Here is a 17,316-nt window from a genome sequence, read left to right on the forward strand (position 1 = left end):
GTTGAGTTGTACTATGTACTGTACCACTTGTGCCTTTAGACTGTAAGGTCTGTAGATTACGTTCATACACCCCTCTAAAAATAAATACTAATTAAAGTGCTTTTATTAATGCTAGTTATTTTGGGGAAATTTTCTGTTAATTGGTGGGCACAGTTACACTTTTGAATATTCATGCATATAGTTCTATCATTGACCTTGTCAAGGTTCCTTCCCCACTCTGAACTCTAGGGTACAGATGTGGGGATCTGCATGAAAAACCCCCTAAGCTTATTTTTACCAGCTTAGGTTAAAACTTCCCCAAGGTACAAACTATTTTACCTTTTGTCCCTGGACCTTATTGCTGCCACCACCAAGCGTCTAACAAATATAGCAGGGAAAGAGCCCACTTGGAAATGTCTTTCCTCCCAAAATCCCCCCAAGCCCTACACCCTCTTTCTTGGGGAAGGCTTGATTAAAAAATCCTCACCAATTTGCATAGGTGAACACAGACCCAAATCTTTGGATCTTAAGAACAATGAAAAAGCAATCAGGTTCTTAGAAGAAGAATTTTAATTAAAGAAAAAGTAAAAGAATTATCTCTGTAAAATCAGGATGGTAAATACCTTACAGGATAATCAGATTCAAAACACAGAGAATCCCTCTAGGCAAAACCTTAAGTTACAAAAAGATACAAAAACAGGAATATACATTCCATTCAGCACAGCTTATTTTATCAGCCATTTTTAACCAAACAGAATCTAATGCATATCTAACTAGATTGCTTACTGACTTTTTTTACAGGAGTTCTGACCTACATTCCTGCTCTGGTCCCGGCAAAAACAACACAGACACTGAGAGAACCCTTTGTCTCCTCTTCCCCCCCCCCCCCCCCCGTTTTGAAAGTATCTTGTCTCCTCATTGGTCATTTTGGTCAGGTGCCAGCGAGGTTGTCTTAGCTTCTTAACCCTTTACAGGTGAAAGGGTTTTTCCTCTGACCAGGAGGGATTTAAAGGTGTTTACCCTTCCTTTTATATTTATGACAGACATGTTACTGTGTAAGCTGACTGGTGCAATCTCTGAGAGGTGTCTTGAGTTTATTGAAGGGGTTGCAAGTAATGGTACCTTTCCTGGAATCAAATATTTAGAACATTAGTCTCAGGAGCGTGTGAAGGAGGAGGCGGGGAAGACCTGAAGAAATAGGAAAGGCAAATATTCTTTTGATTGATCATTAAATGGAGACTAAAAGGAAATTTTAAATCCATCAGCCATACTGGACTCTCTTTCCAGATTTCTGTGTCTAGGCTGCGTCCTCAGAGCATATCCTCTGCACTTCAGTTATTTTTGTTTCCTCTTTTAAAGTATAAAAATGCTGGTGTGATTGAGCTGGAAGCCTGTGTGAAGGCAGTGAGAGTCCTGGCAATACAGAAAAGAAGCATGGAAGCTTCAGAGTTTCTTCAGAATGCAGTTTATATCAACCTTCGTCAGGTGAGTGTATAAACTGTTGTGTGTGGTGTGTTTTTTTTATTTTATTAAACTGAGAATGAAAAAATCATTAAGGGGTGAAAAATCCTTGAATTTAGGAACCTTGTTTTGCTATTCTGTCATAAAACTAATGCTTTACGCCTCTTTAGTGGCTTACATCCCATGATTTCAAAACATGTTAGAAACACTAACAACTCCATCTAAAATGTGGATGCTTGGTGTATGAGATTGAAGACTATTGGTGATACTCTTCAAGTGAAGAATAAATGTGTCTTAGAAATGCCCAGGTGTCAAAGGTCTTATTGGAAAGCTATGCTAGAGAAAATTGGCCACATTATCATTTGTATCATACCTATTATTCCTCAGCTGTGTCTGTTATATGAGGTATGGACATTATATGTACAATACAGTATATTTTACTATTTAAAAAAAAAAATAAAACCACTGAAATCCAGACGTAAGGCCCAGCATGAAAATATCACATTACATGAATAAGTCTTTCATATGGTGAGGGTCTTGCAGTGATCCTCAATCGGACAAATTGTCCGCTCAGACAATGTGATCCTTGAAAGAGAAATTATTCTATGAATATATCCTGGAACTTGTGGAATATTTCACGCTTGGCACTTCCAGCCTGCAGTTATGTGTAGAAAACACATCCTTAACAGGTTGGTACAATGGCAATGATCACTTCATTCAACTGTCGCTTGCAGAAGGGATGCAGAGTCCTTCCCTGCAGGACAGCTGACTAGGTGAATCTCTATTACTGTACTAGTGGAGGGAGTATGTTCAGAGGTCAAAGCACGGAGTCATTTTTGCTTGTCAAGTGGGCAGAGGCCAATTTGTCGTCAGAATGCTCCACATTCTGAGTCCTGTCAACTACTAAACAAGTGGCTGAATAGAAAAAGTTCTTCTGGAGAATGATTTCCAGATTGTGTGCCCTGAAGACAAAGGACTGTCTTCCTCTGTGTTTAGAAAATGTATAACAAAGAACTAAAAGTATGTGCTGGACTAAAGGTTTCTATTAGTGCAGAGCTCTTTAATCTAGCAAGGAAGGCATAAAAAGATCCAGTGACTGAAAGTTGAAACTAGAAACGTAGACTAAAATAAGGCAATTTTTTTAAACAGTGAGGTTTAAACAGAAGTTTGCACCACTTGCCATGGTAAGTTCTATCTCCATCACTTGAAGTCTTTTTAGATAAAGATGGATGTCTTACTAAAAAATATGCTCTAGTTCAACGAGAAGTTGTGGCATAAATCACTAGGTGAAATTCTTTGGCTTTGTGTTATATAAATCTTTTGCATTTTTTCACAAAGCTAGGAGCATCAATCTTGACTTCCTAGCCAAATTCTAATTTGGGCAACTACATTCTCTCTAGCTAAAATTCCCCTTTTATTTCAACCAGATCAGGGTATTTTTCATTGTCATTAACTTCTTAGAGTTCCTTTGAAATGACAAAACGCTACATAAAAATTTCACTTATAGTCTATTACTCCTGAAGTGCAACTTAAAATGTCATCTTTTAATATAAGTACTATGTCAGAGCTAGGTATTATTTTCATCCATCGGTCTCAAAGCTTTACAAAGGAGATGAGTATCATTATCTCCATTTTACAGATGGGGAAACTGAGGCATAGAGGGGCAAATGACTTGCAGAGCCAGGAATAAAGCCCATGTCTCCTGAGTCCCAGTCCAGTGGTCTAAACTATAGGTCACATAACGTGCAGCTAATATAAAAACTAGAAAACGCAAGTCTGTGAAGTCTCAGTACAAAATTCAGAAAACAGGCATTAGAGCAGATGTAGAAACCTGCTAACGGGGCCAAGACCAGAGATTATTTGCTTGTTTGCTTATAATATGCACGATCGTTGGGGTCTACAATGCTGGCTCCTTCATTGTCTTTGATATATTTTCTAGGTATTTTTGTGTTACGTTTTTAACATTTTAGCAACATAAAAAGTTCTTTGCTCTTTTTTCTCCTTTTTTACATTTCAGCTTTCTGAAGAAGAAAAAATCCAGCGTTACAGCATTCTCTCTGAATTGTATGAACGCATTGGATTTCACCGAAAGTCTGCGTTCTTCAAGCGTGTAGCAGCAATGCAATGTGTGGCACCTAGCATATCAGAGCCGGGTTGGCGGGCCTGCTACAAACTGCTTTTGGAGACACTTCCTGGTTACAGTCTGTCTCTGGATCCAAAGGACTTCAGCAAAGGTAAGTTTCTGTGGCTCAGACTGCTGTTTTTTGCATTACTGTAACTAAGTTGCATTGAAAACAACTCCTGCACCCACTTCAGTCTGATGCCAGAAATTCTAGAAAGAAACATCTTTATCTTTGCTAAGACTGCTGCTGTTTGTTCAATAAATATGAAATTCTGATCATATCTAGGAATGACAGTAGCCTGTCAAACTATTCTTAAATCTCTTAAATAAAATGTATTAGAAATGAGGAATTAACTGAAGAAATCTTGGAGTCACTTGCAATATTATTTGCAAACTCATGGATGACAGGGAGAGGTCCTGGAAGACTGGAGAAGGGCTAATGTAATCTTTAAAAAGAGGAAAAAGGAGGAGCCAGGGAACTATAGACCAGTCAGCCTGTTTTTGATACCTGGGAAGCTACTAGAGCAATGTATAAAATGTTCAGTTTGCAAATACCTGGAGGATGAAGGAGTGATCACTAGCAATCAGCATGGATTTACTGAGAACAAATGCCAAACCAGCTTGATTTCCTTCTTTAACAAGGTAACTGGTTTAGTGTATGGGTGAATGTAGTGGACATAATAATATACCAGGATTTTAGCAAGACTTTCGACAGTCCCACATGACATTCTCATAAGTAAGTTAGAGAAATGTGGGCTCGGTAGAACTACCATAAGTGGATACATAAACAAAGAGTAACTATTAATGGAATGATATTAGATGGGAAGGAGGTCTCCAGTGGGGTTCCACAGGGGTTTGTTCTGGTTTCTGTTATTTAACACCTTTATTAATTACCTGAATGTAGAAATAGAGAGCATACTGATCAAATTTGGAGATGAGACAAAGCTAGGGAGGGTTTCAAACGCTGTAGGATAAAGCTAAAATTCAAAGTGATCTTGATAAATTAGAGCACTTAGCTACGTACAAGAAAATGAAATTCAACAAAGACAAATGTCAGGTGCTACGCTTTGGGAAGAAAAACAAAATGCACAAGTACAGAACTGGGGAAAACTAGTTTGGCAAATAGCACTGCTGAGAAGGATCTGTGAACGGTGGTGGGTCTCAGCCTCAACATGAGTCAACAATGAGATACTGTTGCAAGAAAAGCAAATGCAGTTTTGGGTTGCATTAACAGAGGCATAGCGCACAAGACATGGGAGAAGATAATACTGCTCTATTCTGTGCTGGTTAGGCCTCAGCTAGGGTCCTGTGTCTAATTTTGTTCACTGATATATAGAAAGGATGTAGAGAAACTAGAAAGGCTCCAGAGGAGAGTGACAAAGATGATCAAAGGCTGAAGAACTGGGTATGTTTAGTTTGGAAAAGAAGCGATTGAGTGGGACATGATAGTAGTCTTCAAATACTTGAAAGGCTGCCATCAAAAAGATGGAGAAAAATTGTTCTGTCTTGCCACAGAGGACAGAACAAGAGACAATGCGTTCAAACTACATCATAACAGATTTAGATTAAATCTCAGATGGTTTTTTTAGACATTTCAGAAATAAAATAAAGTAAATACATTGAAGAATGTATGATCTACATTTAGATCAGTAACACAAAAAGCGAGGGACGTACTTCTTATTTTATGAGTGCTTTTAATTACGGTTGTTTCTATCCTGGAAATGAACAATTGTGAATATTTCATGTGATGTTGATTCATTTAAATAAAGAATCATAGAACTGGAAGGGATCTCGAGAGGTCATCTGGTCCTGTCACCTGCACTCGTGGCAGGATTAAGTATTATCTAGACCATTCCTGACAGGTGTTTGTCTAACCTGCTCTTAAAAATCTCCAATGAGGGAGATTCCACAACCTCCCTAAGCAATTTATTCTAGTGTTTAACAACCCTGACTATTAAGAATTTTTTCCTAGTGTCCAACCTAAACCGCCCTTGCTGCAATTTAAGCCCATTGCTTCTTGTCCTAGCCTCAGAAGTTAAGAAAAACAATTTTTCTTCCTCCTTCTTGTAACCACCTCTTACAAACTTGATAACTGTTAGTCCACTCTGTCTTCTCTTTTCCCGACTAAACAAACCCAATTTTTTCAATTTTCCTTTATAGGTCATGTTTTCTAGACTCTTTAAGCATTTTTGTCACTCTTCTCTGGACTCTCTCCAATTTGTCCACATCATTCCTGAAATGTCGTCCCCAAAACTGAACACAATACTCTAGTCGAGGCCTAATCAGCACGGAATAGAGCAGAAGAATTACTTCTCATGTCTTGCTTAGAACACTCCTGCTAATACGTCCCAGAAGGATGTTCGCGCTTTTTTTGCAACAGCGTTATACTGTCAACTCATATTTAGCTTGTGGTCCACTATGACCCCCAGATTCCTTTCCTCAGTACTCCTTCCTGGGCAATCATTTCCCATTTTGTATGTGTGCAACTGATTGTTCCTTCCTAAGTGAAGTACTTTGCATTTGTCCTTATTGAATTTCATCCTATTTACTTCAGACCATTTCTTCAGTTTGTTCAGATAATTTTTGAATTTTCATCCTGTCCTCCAAAGTAATTGCAACCCCTTCCAGCTTGGTATTATCTGCAAACTTTATAAGTGTACTCTCTATGCATTATCTAAACCATTGATGAAGATATTGAACAGAACTAGACCCAGAACTGATCTCTGCGGGACCCCACTCATTATGCCCTTCCAGCTTGTCCGTGAACCATTGATAACTACTCTCTGGGAAGGGTTTTTCAACCAGTTTTGCAACCACCTTATAGTAGTTCCTTCTAGGTTGCAGTTCCCTAGTTTGTTTATGAGAAGGTCATGCGAGACATATCAAAAGCTTTACTAAAGTCAAGATATAGCACATCTGTTGCTTTCCCCCCAATCCACAAGGCTTGTTACCCTGTCAAAGAAAGTTATCAGTTTGGTTTTGACACAATTTGTTGTTGATAAATCTATGCTGATTGTTACTTATCACCTTATTATTCTTACAGGTGTAAGTTTTACATTAGCCTCGTCCATTTAGCACAACATCCTGTCTTCCGACAGTGGCCAATGCCAGTTGATTCAGAGAGAAATGAACAGAACAGGCAATCATCAAGTGATCCATCCTCTGTCCACTGCCAGCTTCTGGCAAGCAGAGGTTAGGAATGCTCAGAGCATGGTGTTGCATCCCTGCCCATCCTGGCCAATGGCTGTTGATGGACCTATTCTCCATTAACTTATCAAGTTCTTTTTTTGAACGTTGTTTATAGTTTTGGCCTTCACAACAGCCACTGGCAAAGAGGTCCACAGATTGACTGTACATTGGGTGAAGCACTTCCTTTTTTTTTTTTTTTAAACCTGCTGTCTATTAATTTCATTGGGTGACCCCTAGTACTTGTGTTATGTGAAAGAGTAAATAACATTTCCTCATTCACTTTCTCCACACCAATCAAGATTTTCTAGGCCTCTATCATATCCCTTGGGCCTAGATCCTTCTGTTCAGTGATGTATAGGTCTGACTGGTTTCTGATGAGGATGTTAGTTGCCTTAAAGCATCAAGGTGCTTCATATGCTCTGTATTTACTCTGAGGACAAGAAAAGAGGTAGAACAAATGTCAGGCATTTAGCAGGCAATTGAAGCAATAGACACATCTAAGTGGATGTCAATGGCCATTGTGATGTAGCCATGACTCACAGCACATGCTTTGGGATTACCCAGGAAAGTCCAGAACACCCTGGAGGGCTTGCCCTTTGATGAAGCCCACTGTGTCCATAAAAAGACAGATGAATCCTAACTTATTTGTGAAGGATTTCAGGGCCAACCTTGGCTCCTTCCCCAAAAAGGAAGTATTGCAGCCAGCCTTCCAAATATAGACTGGGAACTCAACAGTTTATTAAAAGTGGTCTGTATGTGGCCTTCATAAGAAGAGTACAGAAGTCTCGTTTCCCTGCACCTCCCACATCTACATCAAGAAGATATTTTTGACAGGCGTTTGAGAGCTACAACTATTTAATGATACAACAACTACCTGATCTGCATGTATCCTTTGGGGGGTCATTTAGTACACTATTTCCACAACTGGAGTGCCGACATAATGGGCAAGTGGGTATTAGATATGGTCCAATCCAGCTAAGTGATTGAGTTTCCCTCCTCCAAAACCCTCATTCCTGTCCCTCTTCAAGGATCATTCTCTTGAGGGGATCCTCCAGCAAGGAGTAGTAGAGCTGTGGGTATTTCTTCAACACCAAGGAAAAGGCTGTTACTCTATGTGCTTCCTAGTCCTGCAGAAGAAGGGAGGGTGGAAACCTATCCTCAATCTCTGCAATCTCAACTGCTTCATTCGCAGACTGAAATTTCGCATGGTCACTCTAGTATCAATAATCCCATCCCTGGAAAAAGACATTTGGTTTACAGCTGTTGATATGAAGGACACTTACTTTCACTTGGATATTCACCACGCCCACAGACATTTTCTCAGATTCATAGTGTTTCCTGACCATTTCCAATACAGGGTTCTCCCATTCAGCTTTGTCACTGCCCCCAAGGTCTTTACCAGGGTCTTTGTGATAATAGCAGCTCATTGCAGATGCAATGGTTTCACCATCTTCCTCATCTCAATGATTTGGCTTCTCATTGCCAGGATGTGTCAAGAAGCCTATGAGATGACCTGAATAATGCTTCAACTACTTTCTTCCCTAAATGTCAATATGGAACTTGGGAAAGTTTATTCTCACTCTGATGCAAACTGTAGACTTCTTAATGACCACCCTAGATTCAGTCACAGAGAGAGCTTACCTACCAAGGAACAGGCTTCTGATTTGTGAGCTACCTGATAGATCAGGTTATGCACAACTCCCAAACTCCAGTCAGAACTTGTCTTTTTCCCTCCTTGAGGCACATGGCTTCATGTGCTTATGTTACCCTGTGTGCCAGACTCCACCTACGTTGCCTTTATGCATGATGCCAATGTATTCACCAACCAAACACAGCATGAATACCTTCCAGAGTAACGTTTTCTCTAATGCGGTGGAAAGATCCCCATCGGGTATACGTGGGTATCCCCTTCCCACCCTCCTTGCCAGACAAGATGATCATTACAGACTCCTCTTTTATGCTGTGGAATACACATGGACAGCCATGTGGCTCAGGGCACTTTGACTCCCTTAGAGGCCAGGTTTCACAAACTTTTTGGAACTTCAGGCAGAAGCTTGCTTGGTTTTTCTGCAATTTATTCAATCCAGCCATGTCCTTGTAATATCAAACAATATGACAGCCTTCTTTTACATTAACTATCAAACAAGGAGGCCGGAGATCCATCCTCTGTGTGTAGAAGCGATTGCCATTAGGAGTTTGTGCATCAAGAATCGAACCACCTGGTCAGCAGGTCACTTTCAGGCAGTGTTGGTAGCACCCTCAGCAGGCATTTCACCATTGATCATGAGTGGAAATTGTGCAATTCAGTAATGAATAACATCTTTGGTCAATGGGGAATTCCCCAATTGGAGCCTATTTACCTCCCAAATGAACAAGAAATGCTACATATACTGTTCCACAAGAGCTCTACGACTATACTCTCAGGGCGATATTCTCCTTCTCCCCTGGAGAGAGCAGCAGAGCTGTGCCTTTCTTTCCTTCCTTCTTCTATTTCAGGTCTTTTGGAAAATTTGTTAGGACAAGGCATGTCATTCTTATTGCCCTCAGTTGGCCCAGACAGTTTTGGTTCCTGAATCTCTTACAAATGTCAGCTTGTTCTCCAATAAGCATCCAGTCCTTTCCTGATTTTTTGAAGGGCAGGATCAACCATCCAAACCCTGAAGCACTTTATCTCATGTTTTGGTATTTGATGGGTATCAACACTGGAACATTCCTGCTCTGAAGCTTTATAAACCATCTTTAATAGCAGAAAAATAATACTATTCAGCCGAGTGGAAGCATTTTTCTATTTGTGCACAGCAGCAGCACATCTCCTGAGTCAGCAGATATTCCCTTTATTTTGGACAGTCATCTTTCTCTCAGAATTTCTGGGCTTTCCCTCAGTTCTATATAAGTCTACCTGGCAGCAATCATGTGATATCCACCATCAGATGGTTATTCAATTTTCACTCATGCATTGACTAATGGATATTTGAAGGACCTTATCAGAATCTTCCCACTAGTAAGGAAACCTGCTCCTCATTGGGACGTAAAACTTGTACTTTCGTCACTCATTAAGCCTCCCTTTGAACCATAGCTATATGTTCCATGTCTCATTTTTCACTTAAAGTTGCATTTCTTGCGGGCCATCACCTCAGCCAGGAGAGTAGGTGAGCTGGTACCCATGATGACAGATCTGGAATACTCTATATTCCATAGGGACATATGTTATGACTACATCTGAACTTCACCCCAAAAGTAGTTTTGGAGTTTCATTAAACCAACCAATCCACTTGTGGTTTTTTTCCAAAACTGCATACATCTAGGAGGAGGGGAGACTTCATTCTCTCAATGTTGTCACATTCCTACCTTCAACCTGCAAAGGAGAAAATCAGTAAATTTTTTTGCTATGGCAGAATGAGTGCGAGGTCAAGCTATATCTTCCAAGAGGATCTCTAAATGGACCTCAGGTTGTATCCTGCTCCACTACAAGTTGTTGAATCTTCCTCTCCTTCATTGGATGAGGTCTCATTTTACAAGAGCACAAGAAACTTCAGTGGCGTCACTTCTGGAAGTGCCTTTACTTGACATTTGCAGGGCAAGTACCTGAAGTTCCAGCCACGTGTTTGCGAGATGGTATGCTCTAGTGCAGAACTCCTCCGCTGACACATCCTTTGGGACAGTGATCCTCCAAATGGCTCTGCTGTCTGCATCCTTGCACCTTCCTTCTACTTGAGTACTGCTCATCATTCACCCATAGTGGAATACACATAGGGACCAGCACTTGCAGAAGAAGAGGAAGTTACTTACGTTGTGGTAGCTGGAGAGTCTTTGAGATATGTGGTCACTATCTGTATTCCACTATGCATTCTCCTTCCCCTCTGCTTTGAATCTTTATTAGATTTGTGGCAGAGAAGGAACTGGAGAGGCATTTAGTCTGCCCTTTATGCCCTCAGTTGGAAACACAAGGGAGGGCAAGGGTACGTGTGCAGACTGACGGAAACTACTTGCAAGAATTCTCCAACTCTAGTCACATGAGCGGATGTGCACACCAACAGTGCGATACAGATAGGGACTACACATCTTGAAGAAAGTCCAGTTATTACAAGACAAGTAACTTCCTCTTCCACTACACAGTACATTTATCTTTGCAATTTGGAAGAGGGTATGAAATGAAATTTTAATTTTTTAAATATTTGACATGTAAGTTTGTTCTGGTACAAAGAAAAAAACAAAACCACACTCCTCCATTATACCTAGCACTTTTTTAAAGTTAAAATCTGGGGTGTTTTTTAATCTTCAGCTTTTATATAAACACCAATAAATTGCTTATTTAGGGTCCGTAGAAGAACCAAATTTAATAATATTTTAAAGCTACTTTTAGGTTTTATTAAAAATGTAACAAGTGATTTCCTGTTTATTTTATAGGAACTCATAAAGGATGGGCTGCAGTGCAAATGCGTTTGCTTCATGAGTTAGTGTATGCTTCAAGAAGAATGGGAAACCCTGCTCTTTCTGTCCGACACTTGTCCTTCCTTCTCCAAACCATGCTGGATTTTCTCTCTGATCAAGGTAGGATTTTTTAAAATGTAAATTACATTTTTCTGTATGATAGTGAAGATGTGATGTGATATTAATGCTTTGAAATGTATTAAACAAGTTCTAGAGGGGATTGAGTGAAAACTTTGTCCCAGGAGCACAGAAGAAAGGTGAGATGCAATGGATGTGTTAATTAGGCTGTAACTTTATATGCTTAACATATCTGGGAATACTCAGCAATAAATTGAACAATACAGGTCACCATTTCTTCCTGAATTGTTTTCACCTATTTGGGAGGGCTGCTGAGAGCCCTTCCCACCCTGGTCCCAGTCCATTATAGAGACCCTGCTCCCCTCTCCTTGTATTAGGGTTCAGGAATGGGCTAAAAAATGGGTGTGATCACCACATTATACCTGGTGACAGGAGATTCAATCCCCTTTTCCCAGCTTCCTTATGGAATGCCTTCAGCTAAATCCATTTCCAACTCCTGTTAATCAGAGAACTGTCTCCCTTCTTTAACAATTACTGTACTGGACACAGAGAGGCATCAGCAATTAGTTTTGCTTCATCCCCTCAACCCCCATTTGAGTTCCTGGATAGTTAATAGTTCCCTTCCTAATGTCAGCTAAAAATATCTGCTCTCTGGTTGAAGAGGTGTATCCCATTGTCCCTGGATAACTCTGGCACCAGGTTTTATTTTATTTTATTCTTTTATTTTTATTTTGCTGTGTAATCCACCAAATTCACCAATCCTCTGAATTTCAGATGTTTCACACATCTTCTGGCCTTGTCAACCCATGGAGGCCTGGCATCAACCCAGCATTCCCTCTACTGCAGCATTTCAGTCACTCCCAGGAAAAGGTCCTAGATCTCATTTAAATCTCTCTGTGCCCTGATGATTTAATAAACCCAATAACAAAATCTAAATAGTTTTTACCCAGGTGTACTATAATACTTCCTCATGGCTTTTTTTCTGGCTGCTAGAGTATAAAAAGGGCATTAGCTGGTCCCAGAACATGCACCTTTTGCCACGCCAACTCAGATTCACCTAGTCCCTGAAACCCAGCTGTGAATCTCTGGGAAACTGGTTGCTTGGATGTTTTGGTTCAATGCCAGTAGGCTCAAACGTTGACTATGACTAAGGCTACATTTATGTCACGGAGGTCATGGAAGTCATGGAATCCGTGACTTTCAGAGACCTCCGTGACATTCTCTGCTTCAGCTCCAGGGACTGCGGGACTCGGGAGCTGGCAGCCAGCGGGGCCCTGGCAGTGTTCCAGGTACGGGTGACAGTCTCCTGAGGGGGCCCTCCTCAGGGTTCCAGTGACGGGCGACAGCCTCGTGGGGAGGGGGACCTCTCGGGTGAGTGGCTCGGGGTGTCCCATTTTCTCTTTGAGAAATATGGTCACCCTGCAGTTCCCAGCTGCCGTTGGTGGAGGGGGGCCCTGCTGTGCTTCCAGCTACCAAGGTGGTGGGGGAAACCATGAAGCTGCAGCAGCAAAAGTCAGACAAGTCACTGCTTCCGTGAATTTTTGTTTATTGCCTGTGACATGTCCATGACTTTTACTAAAAATACCCATGACAAAATCTTAGCCTTAACTGTGACCTGTTAACTTGCTCCCTGTAGAGCACCCCTCTGTTCAAAGTGACTCAGGGATGCCTCATTGCTGATATCCAGCAATGAGCTTCCAAGGGGAACTGGCCACCCTACCTGTTGGCCAGATGCACAATATTTTGCTGGCATGGCCAGTCACCAACTCCTGTGACCTGTTCACATGATCCTGAAGGAAGGGATAAACATGAAGAGTTTAGCACATACCCCTCATAGAATATCAGGGTTGGAAGAGACCTCAGGAGGTCATCTAGTCCAATCCCCTGCTCAAAGCAGGACCAATCCCCAACTAAATCATCCCAGCCCTAAACTATCCTTCCCAACAGGGGCTTCCTTTTATGTAATTGGATGCCACCACTGATCAGAATAACTGTCAGGCTGCTATTCTGAGCTGTTCTGTGGATGTAACTAATGCAATCTTGAATTAATGGGATGCCATATCACCAGGGGAATCCAAACAATACATGCTCTTGGACATTGCCATGAACTGAAGTTTCCTTTCATGAGGTAACTCCCTTCCCTGTGAAGAAAGTGGCACCTACACTAAGCAAGTCTGTCATACTTTGACTGGGCAAATCCCAGCCTCCCCCATGCTTTTGTAGTGTTATGACTCACCTTGATGTCCCTTAGGTGATTTTTGAGACTCTGAGAGTCCGTGTCAGATAAGTTAGATCTCTCTTGCAGATCCCTGAATTCCAAAGCCCTATCTAAATCCTTTCTTGCTGAACCCTTATTAGCCCTAACAGAGAACTAAATTCTTCCACATCCCCAATATATAGAATGTTCAAAGTGCTAGTTGCTTTGCATTAAGACAGAATTGTAAATTAAGAACCAACCTTCCAGAGATCTAGAAGCACCTGAATGGCCACTGCACTGGCACTAATTCTCAAATTCTGCCGATCCCATATTCTGAGTGACTTGAAGTGGCTGTTATCAACAAGGACCTCTGCCTGAATTGCCTCTCTCGTGCCTGACTTAAATTCTTGCAAGTAGTCACTTCCACTAGGATGGGAAAGACCTCTCATAGGGTTTATGTTCCATCCCTTTCCTGATCCAGTAAGCACCCCTTAACAATGTTCAGCTGGACTCTGGTATCTCATGTTCCCCTTCAAGACAATACTGTTGCACTGACTAAGGAATTGTCCAACCCAATGAAAAACCTTCATGTCTTAATTTTCCATCAGTGTATATATGGTCTGGTTTTGATTAGGGAGGCAGCTGACTGCCAAGTGTAAAATACCAAGGCCACTGCCTGGGGTGTGAAATTGAAGGTGTCCATGCTTTGTAGTTCATGAAAAGTAATCTTCCTGGATGCCCTGGTCCTCCTAGCCCATTTCTGCAATCCTACCAGTTTATTAATAGTGAATAGAGATACCTGCCTGTATCTAACTAAGGGCTACACTCGCAACTCTCTAGTGGAGAAATTGTAGGTAGCCCTCCGGTCCTGCTTACTTGCTGGAAGCACTCATACTAGCTGCCACACTGGATTGCCCCACAATCACACCTTCTTGCTCTGCAGTGGGAAGAGAGCCTAGCCAGCCACCCTGCCTCTACAGGAATCACTTTGCTGATTAGTGATTGATGAGAAGGTTCCTCCTGGTTGGCTGGTGTATAAATATAATTCCCCTCCACTCACCGGTGTCCATGGTGACTCAGTGCACCCACTTGGTCTGTCCTCCCTCTCTTCTCTTCCTCATATCTCAAATGCAGTAGGGCCCCTTAAAGGAGCCCCATTCCCTTTATTTCGGGACAGCCAGGCAAAGACGCACCATATTCAGTTACGGTGAGCACATTTGAGGGGGAAAAACAAGAACAAGTTATTTTGTTTTCCTCTAAAATAAAATAAAATATTTTAAAAAAGAAATTAAGGAATACAGGTGAAGAACAATAGTTGATTGCAAACTGTCATTAACTCTTAACATATTAGAAGAATAAAATTTTGCACAAGCAAAAGATAACTGAAATTAATGTAATCAAATTGATGTACCATTTCTTAGCTTCTGTTTTGTAGTCTACGCTTCATAGTGTAACATTGTAATGTGTAACATTACAATGAAATATCTTAAAACATTTTCCATCTGCAAATAGGATCGACTGCCTTATGCTGCAGTGTTTTCTTTCTCTGTACAAATTATGCATACATACAAACATAAAGGGATTGATATATGAGGGAGGATTAAAAAGTAAATTTGTGTGTTGATCAAACCATTACTAAGGATTTTTATAGCTGTATGCAAGTCTTAATAGAGGGAGAATGTCTTTTAGATGACATGACTGAAACTGAGTAATAGATGCAGTTAAGAAAACATATATTCCTAGACTGAATATATTGGGAACATCTGTTGACAAGCAGAATCTAATAGTTTGTTGAATAGCCTTCTAAGGCAATGGGGCAATGATGCCATCATTAAGTTTGACACATCAAACCTTAAGCAGCTGCACATAATAGATCACAACTCAACAAGGTTTAACTAAGAACTTATACTTGCTGGAAGTATTGGAGGTTGGATGCACTTCTCTGAATTTCCTTCCTTTTTCTTTTGGTATTTCAAATTACATTTCAGTGGAGTTTGTTTGCCGGGTTGGTCCCAGGATATTAGAGATGAAAGATGGGTGAGGAAGTATCTTTTTTATTGGATCAACTTTTGTTGATGAAAGAGACAAACTTTCAAGCTACCTAGAGCTGCTCTTTTTAGGTTTTGTCTCTTTCATCAACAAAAGTTGGTCCAGTAAAAGATTCTACCTCACCCACTTTCTCTCTGATTGGTACCTTTGTCATTAAACAGTGGTTAAAACACCAGTGATTGCCAGTGTGTTGTCAGCACATTTGATGTCAGTTGTAGAATTAATCTGATTTAACATTGGTAGGATTTTTTGGAGTGGAAAAAGGAAAATATAAACAAGGCCCAATAGGAAAACAAAAGGGGACAACTACTGTTACTCTCCTTTTGCTAGGTATATGGTTTTTTAAAAATAACACACTTTTTTTCAAAGACAAGTTCTTGGCTCCCCATAAATTAAATCGTTTTTTTCTTATTGCAATTGTTGCTTCTCTGTTTGAGATGTAGGAGAACTAGGGGAATTGAACGAAATAATTTGACATCAAGAATTGTTTTAAGAACGACTCTTTGGCAGCTCTCCAGCAAAGAGAGCAGCTGCTTTGCTCCAAATGGAGTCACTCTGTTTAGTGGTTTGAAAAAGTCATATAGAAAGGATAGCAAATAAAGACAATATTTATGTGCCCAATGGACAAATGAATTCTCTTGAACTCTTAGGTAACGCTTGATATGCTGTTTCAATGATAAATTTATTTAAACAAAGTAAAGAAATATAGCCTAGTCCACTTACATATGCAATTAAAAAAACAAATAACATCTGTAAATCTTTTTTTTCATGTCACCTTTCATCCTTTGACAAGTAATTGGATATGGACTGAACAGAGCAGTTAACTCCCAGCATGTCTACCAACAGTGATTTCTCTTTGGTTCATTTTGTCTTTATAGCAAATTACTTTATATCTGAAGTACCAAACAGAAAGAGGAAAAAATGAACATAAAAAGGGGAGTTGGGAAACATTAAAATCCATAAAAAAGTTCATAATAAAAATATTTTGGGAACATTTTGATATTTTTAAAACAAAAGGGATTGTCTCATCTATTTATTGCTTCATGATACTATTTTAGTGCCAGATTTTTAATAGAATTTAGGCATATAACTCCTGTTGATTTCAATGGGAAGTAGGTGGTTAAATACCTTTAAAATTTGGCTCTCAGACATGAATCAATTCATCCTTACAACATCTCTGTTTTAAGAACAAAAGAAAGCACATAAACTATCATTCCAGTTTTACAGATGGGGAACAAAGGCACCAACAGATGAAGTGACCTGTCCAATATCCAACAGGAAGTCTGTGGCGGAGCTATGAACTGAACATAGATAACCACAGTCACATTTCTGTGCTTTAGCTACAAGACCAGCATTCCTTTCTAGGGATAGATGTCAAGGGGAAACAAGTTCCATATCCTGGGACCTGCTACAGCAAATACATGATTGTCTGCCAACCTAATTTGCAGTGGTGGGATCCCTACAGGCTTGTTTAATATTTAATGTGTGGTTCTATCAATTTAAAAAGCATCTCTGCTATTCACCATAAATTTAGCATATATTCATGATTGGTTATAGCTAATGAATACTAGTGCAAAGTGATATGTTCTGCAGTAACTGTTTAATTTAAACAAAATTAAAAGTTCCTCTGGCATAGCAAATTACTTAGCTTTTTTTTTTAGTTCTTTCTGTCAAAGAACCAGAAAAATGTTTTCTGCGGTGTTGGTATATGCATTTTAGTAATGAAGTAGCTGGCTAGGTCTGAGAAGAATGAGAGAATCAGGAATATGAATGTGTAGTGCATAGTGTTCTCCTAGGAAAACCTTTTACT

General features: G+C 40.2%; 1 protein-coding gene across 3 annotated transcripts in view; it reads left to right on the plus strand.

Moving 5' to 3' along the window:
• Positions 1 to 17,316, plus strand: part of TRAPPC9 (trafficking protein particle complex subunit 9) — an 831,265-nt gene that overhangs the window by 46,471 nt on the left and 767,478 nt on the right. For all 3 annotated transcript variants that reach the window (XM_073330054.1, XM_073330052.1, XM_073330055.1), the window contains exons 7-9: positions 1,339 to 1,464; positions 3,458 to 3,674; positions 11,159 to 11,302. In XM_073330054.1, coding sequence (XP_073186155.1) covers positions 1,339 to 1,464; positions 3,458 to 3,674; positions 11,159 to 11,302 — 487 coding nt within the window. The remainder of the gene's footprint in view (positions 1 to 1,338; positions 1,465 to 3,457; positions 3,675 to 11,158; positions 11,303 to 17,316) is intronic.

This window comes from Lepidochelys kempii, chromosome 2 (genome assembly GCF_965140285.1).
Source record: "Lepidochelys kempii isolate rLepKem1 chromosome 2, rLepKem1.hap1, whole genome shotgun sequence".
Classification (NCBI taxonomy): Eukaryota; Metazoa; Chordata; order Testudines; family Cheloniidae; genus Lepidochelys; species Lepidochelys kempii.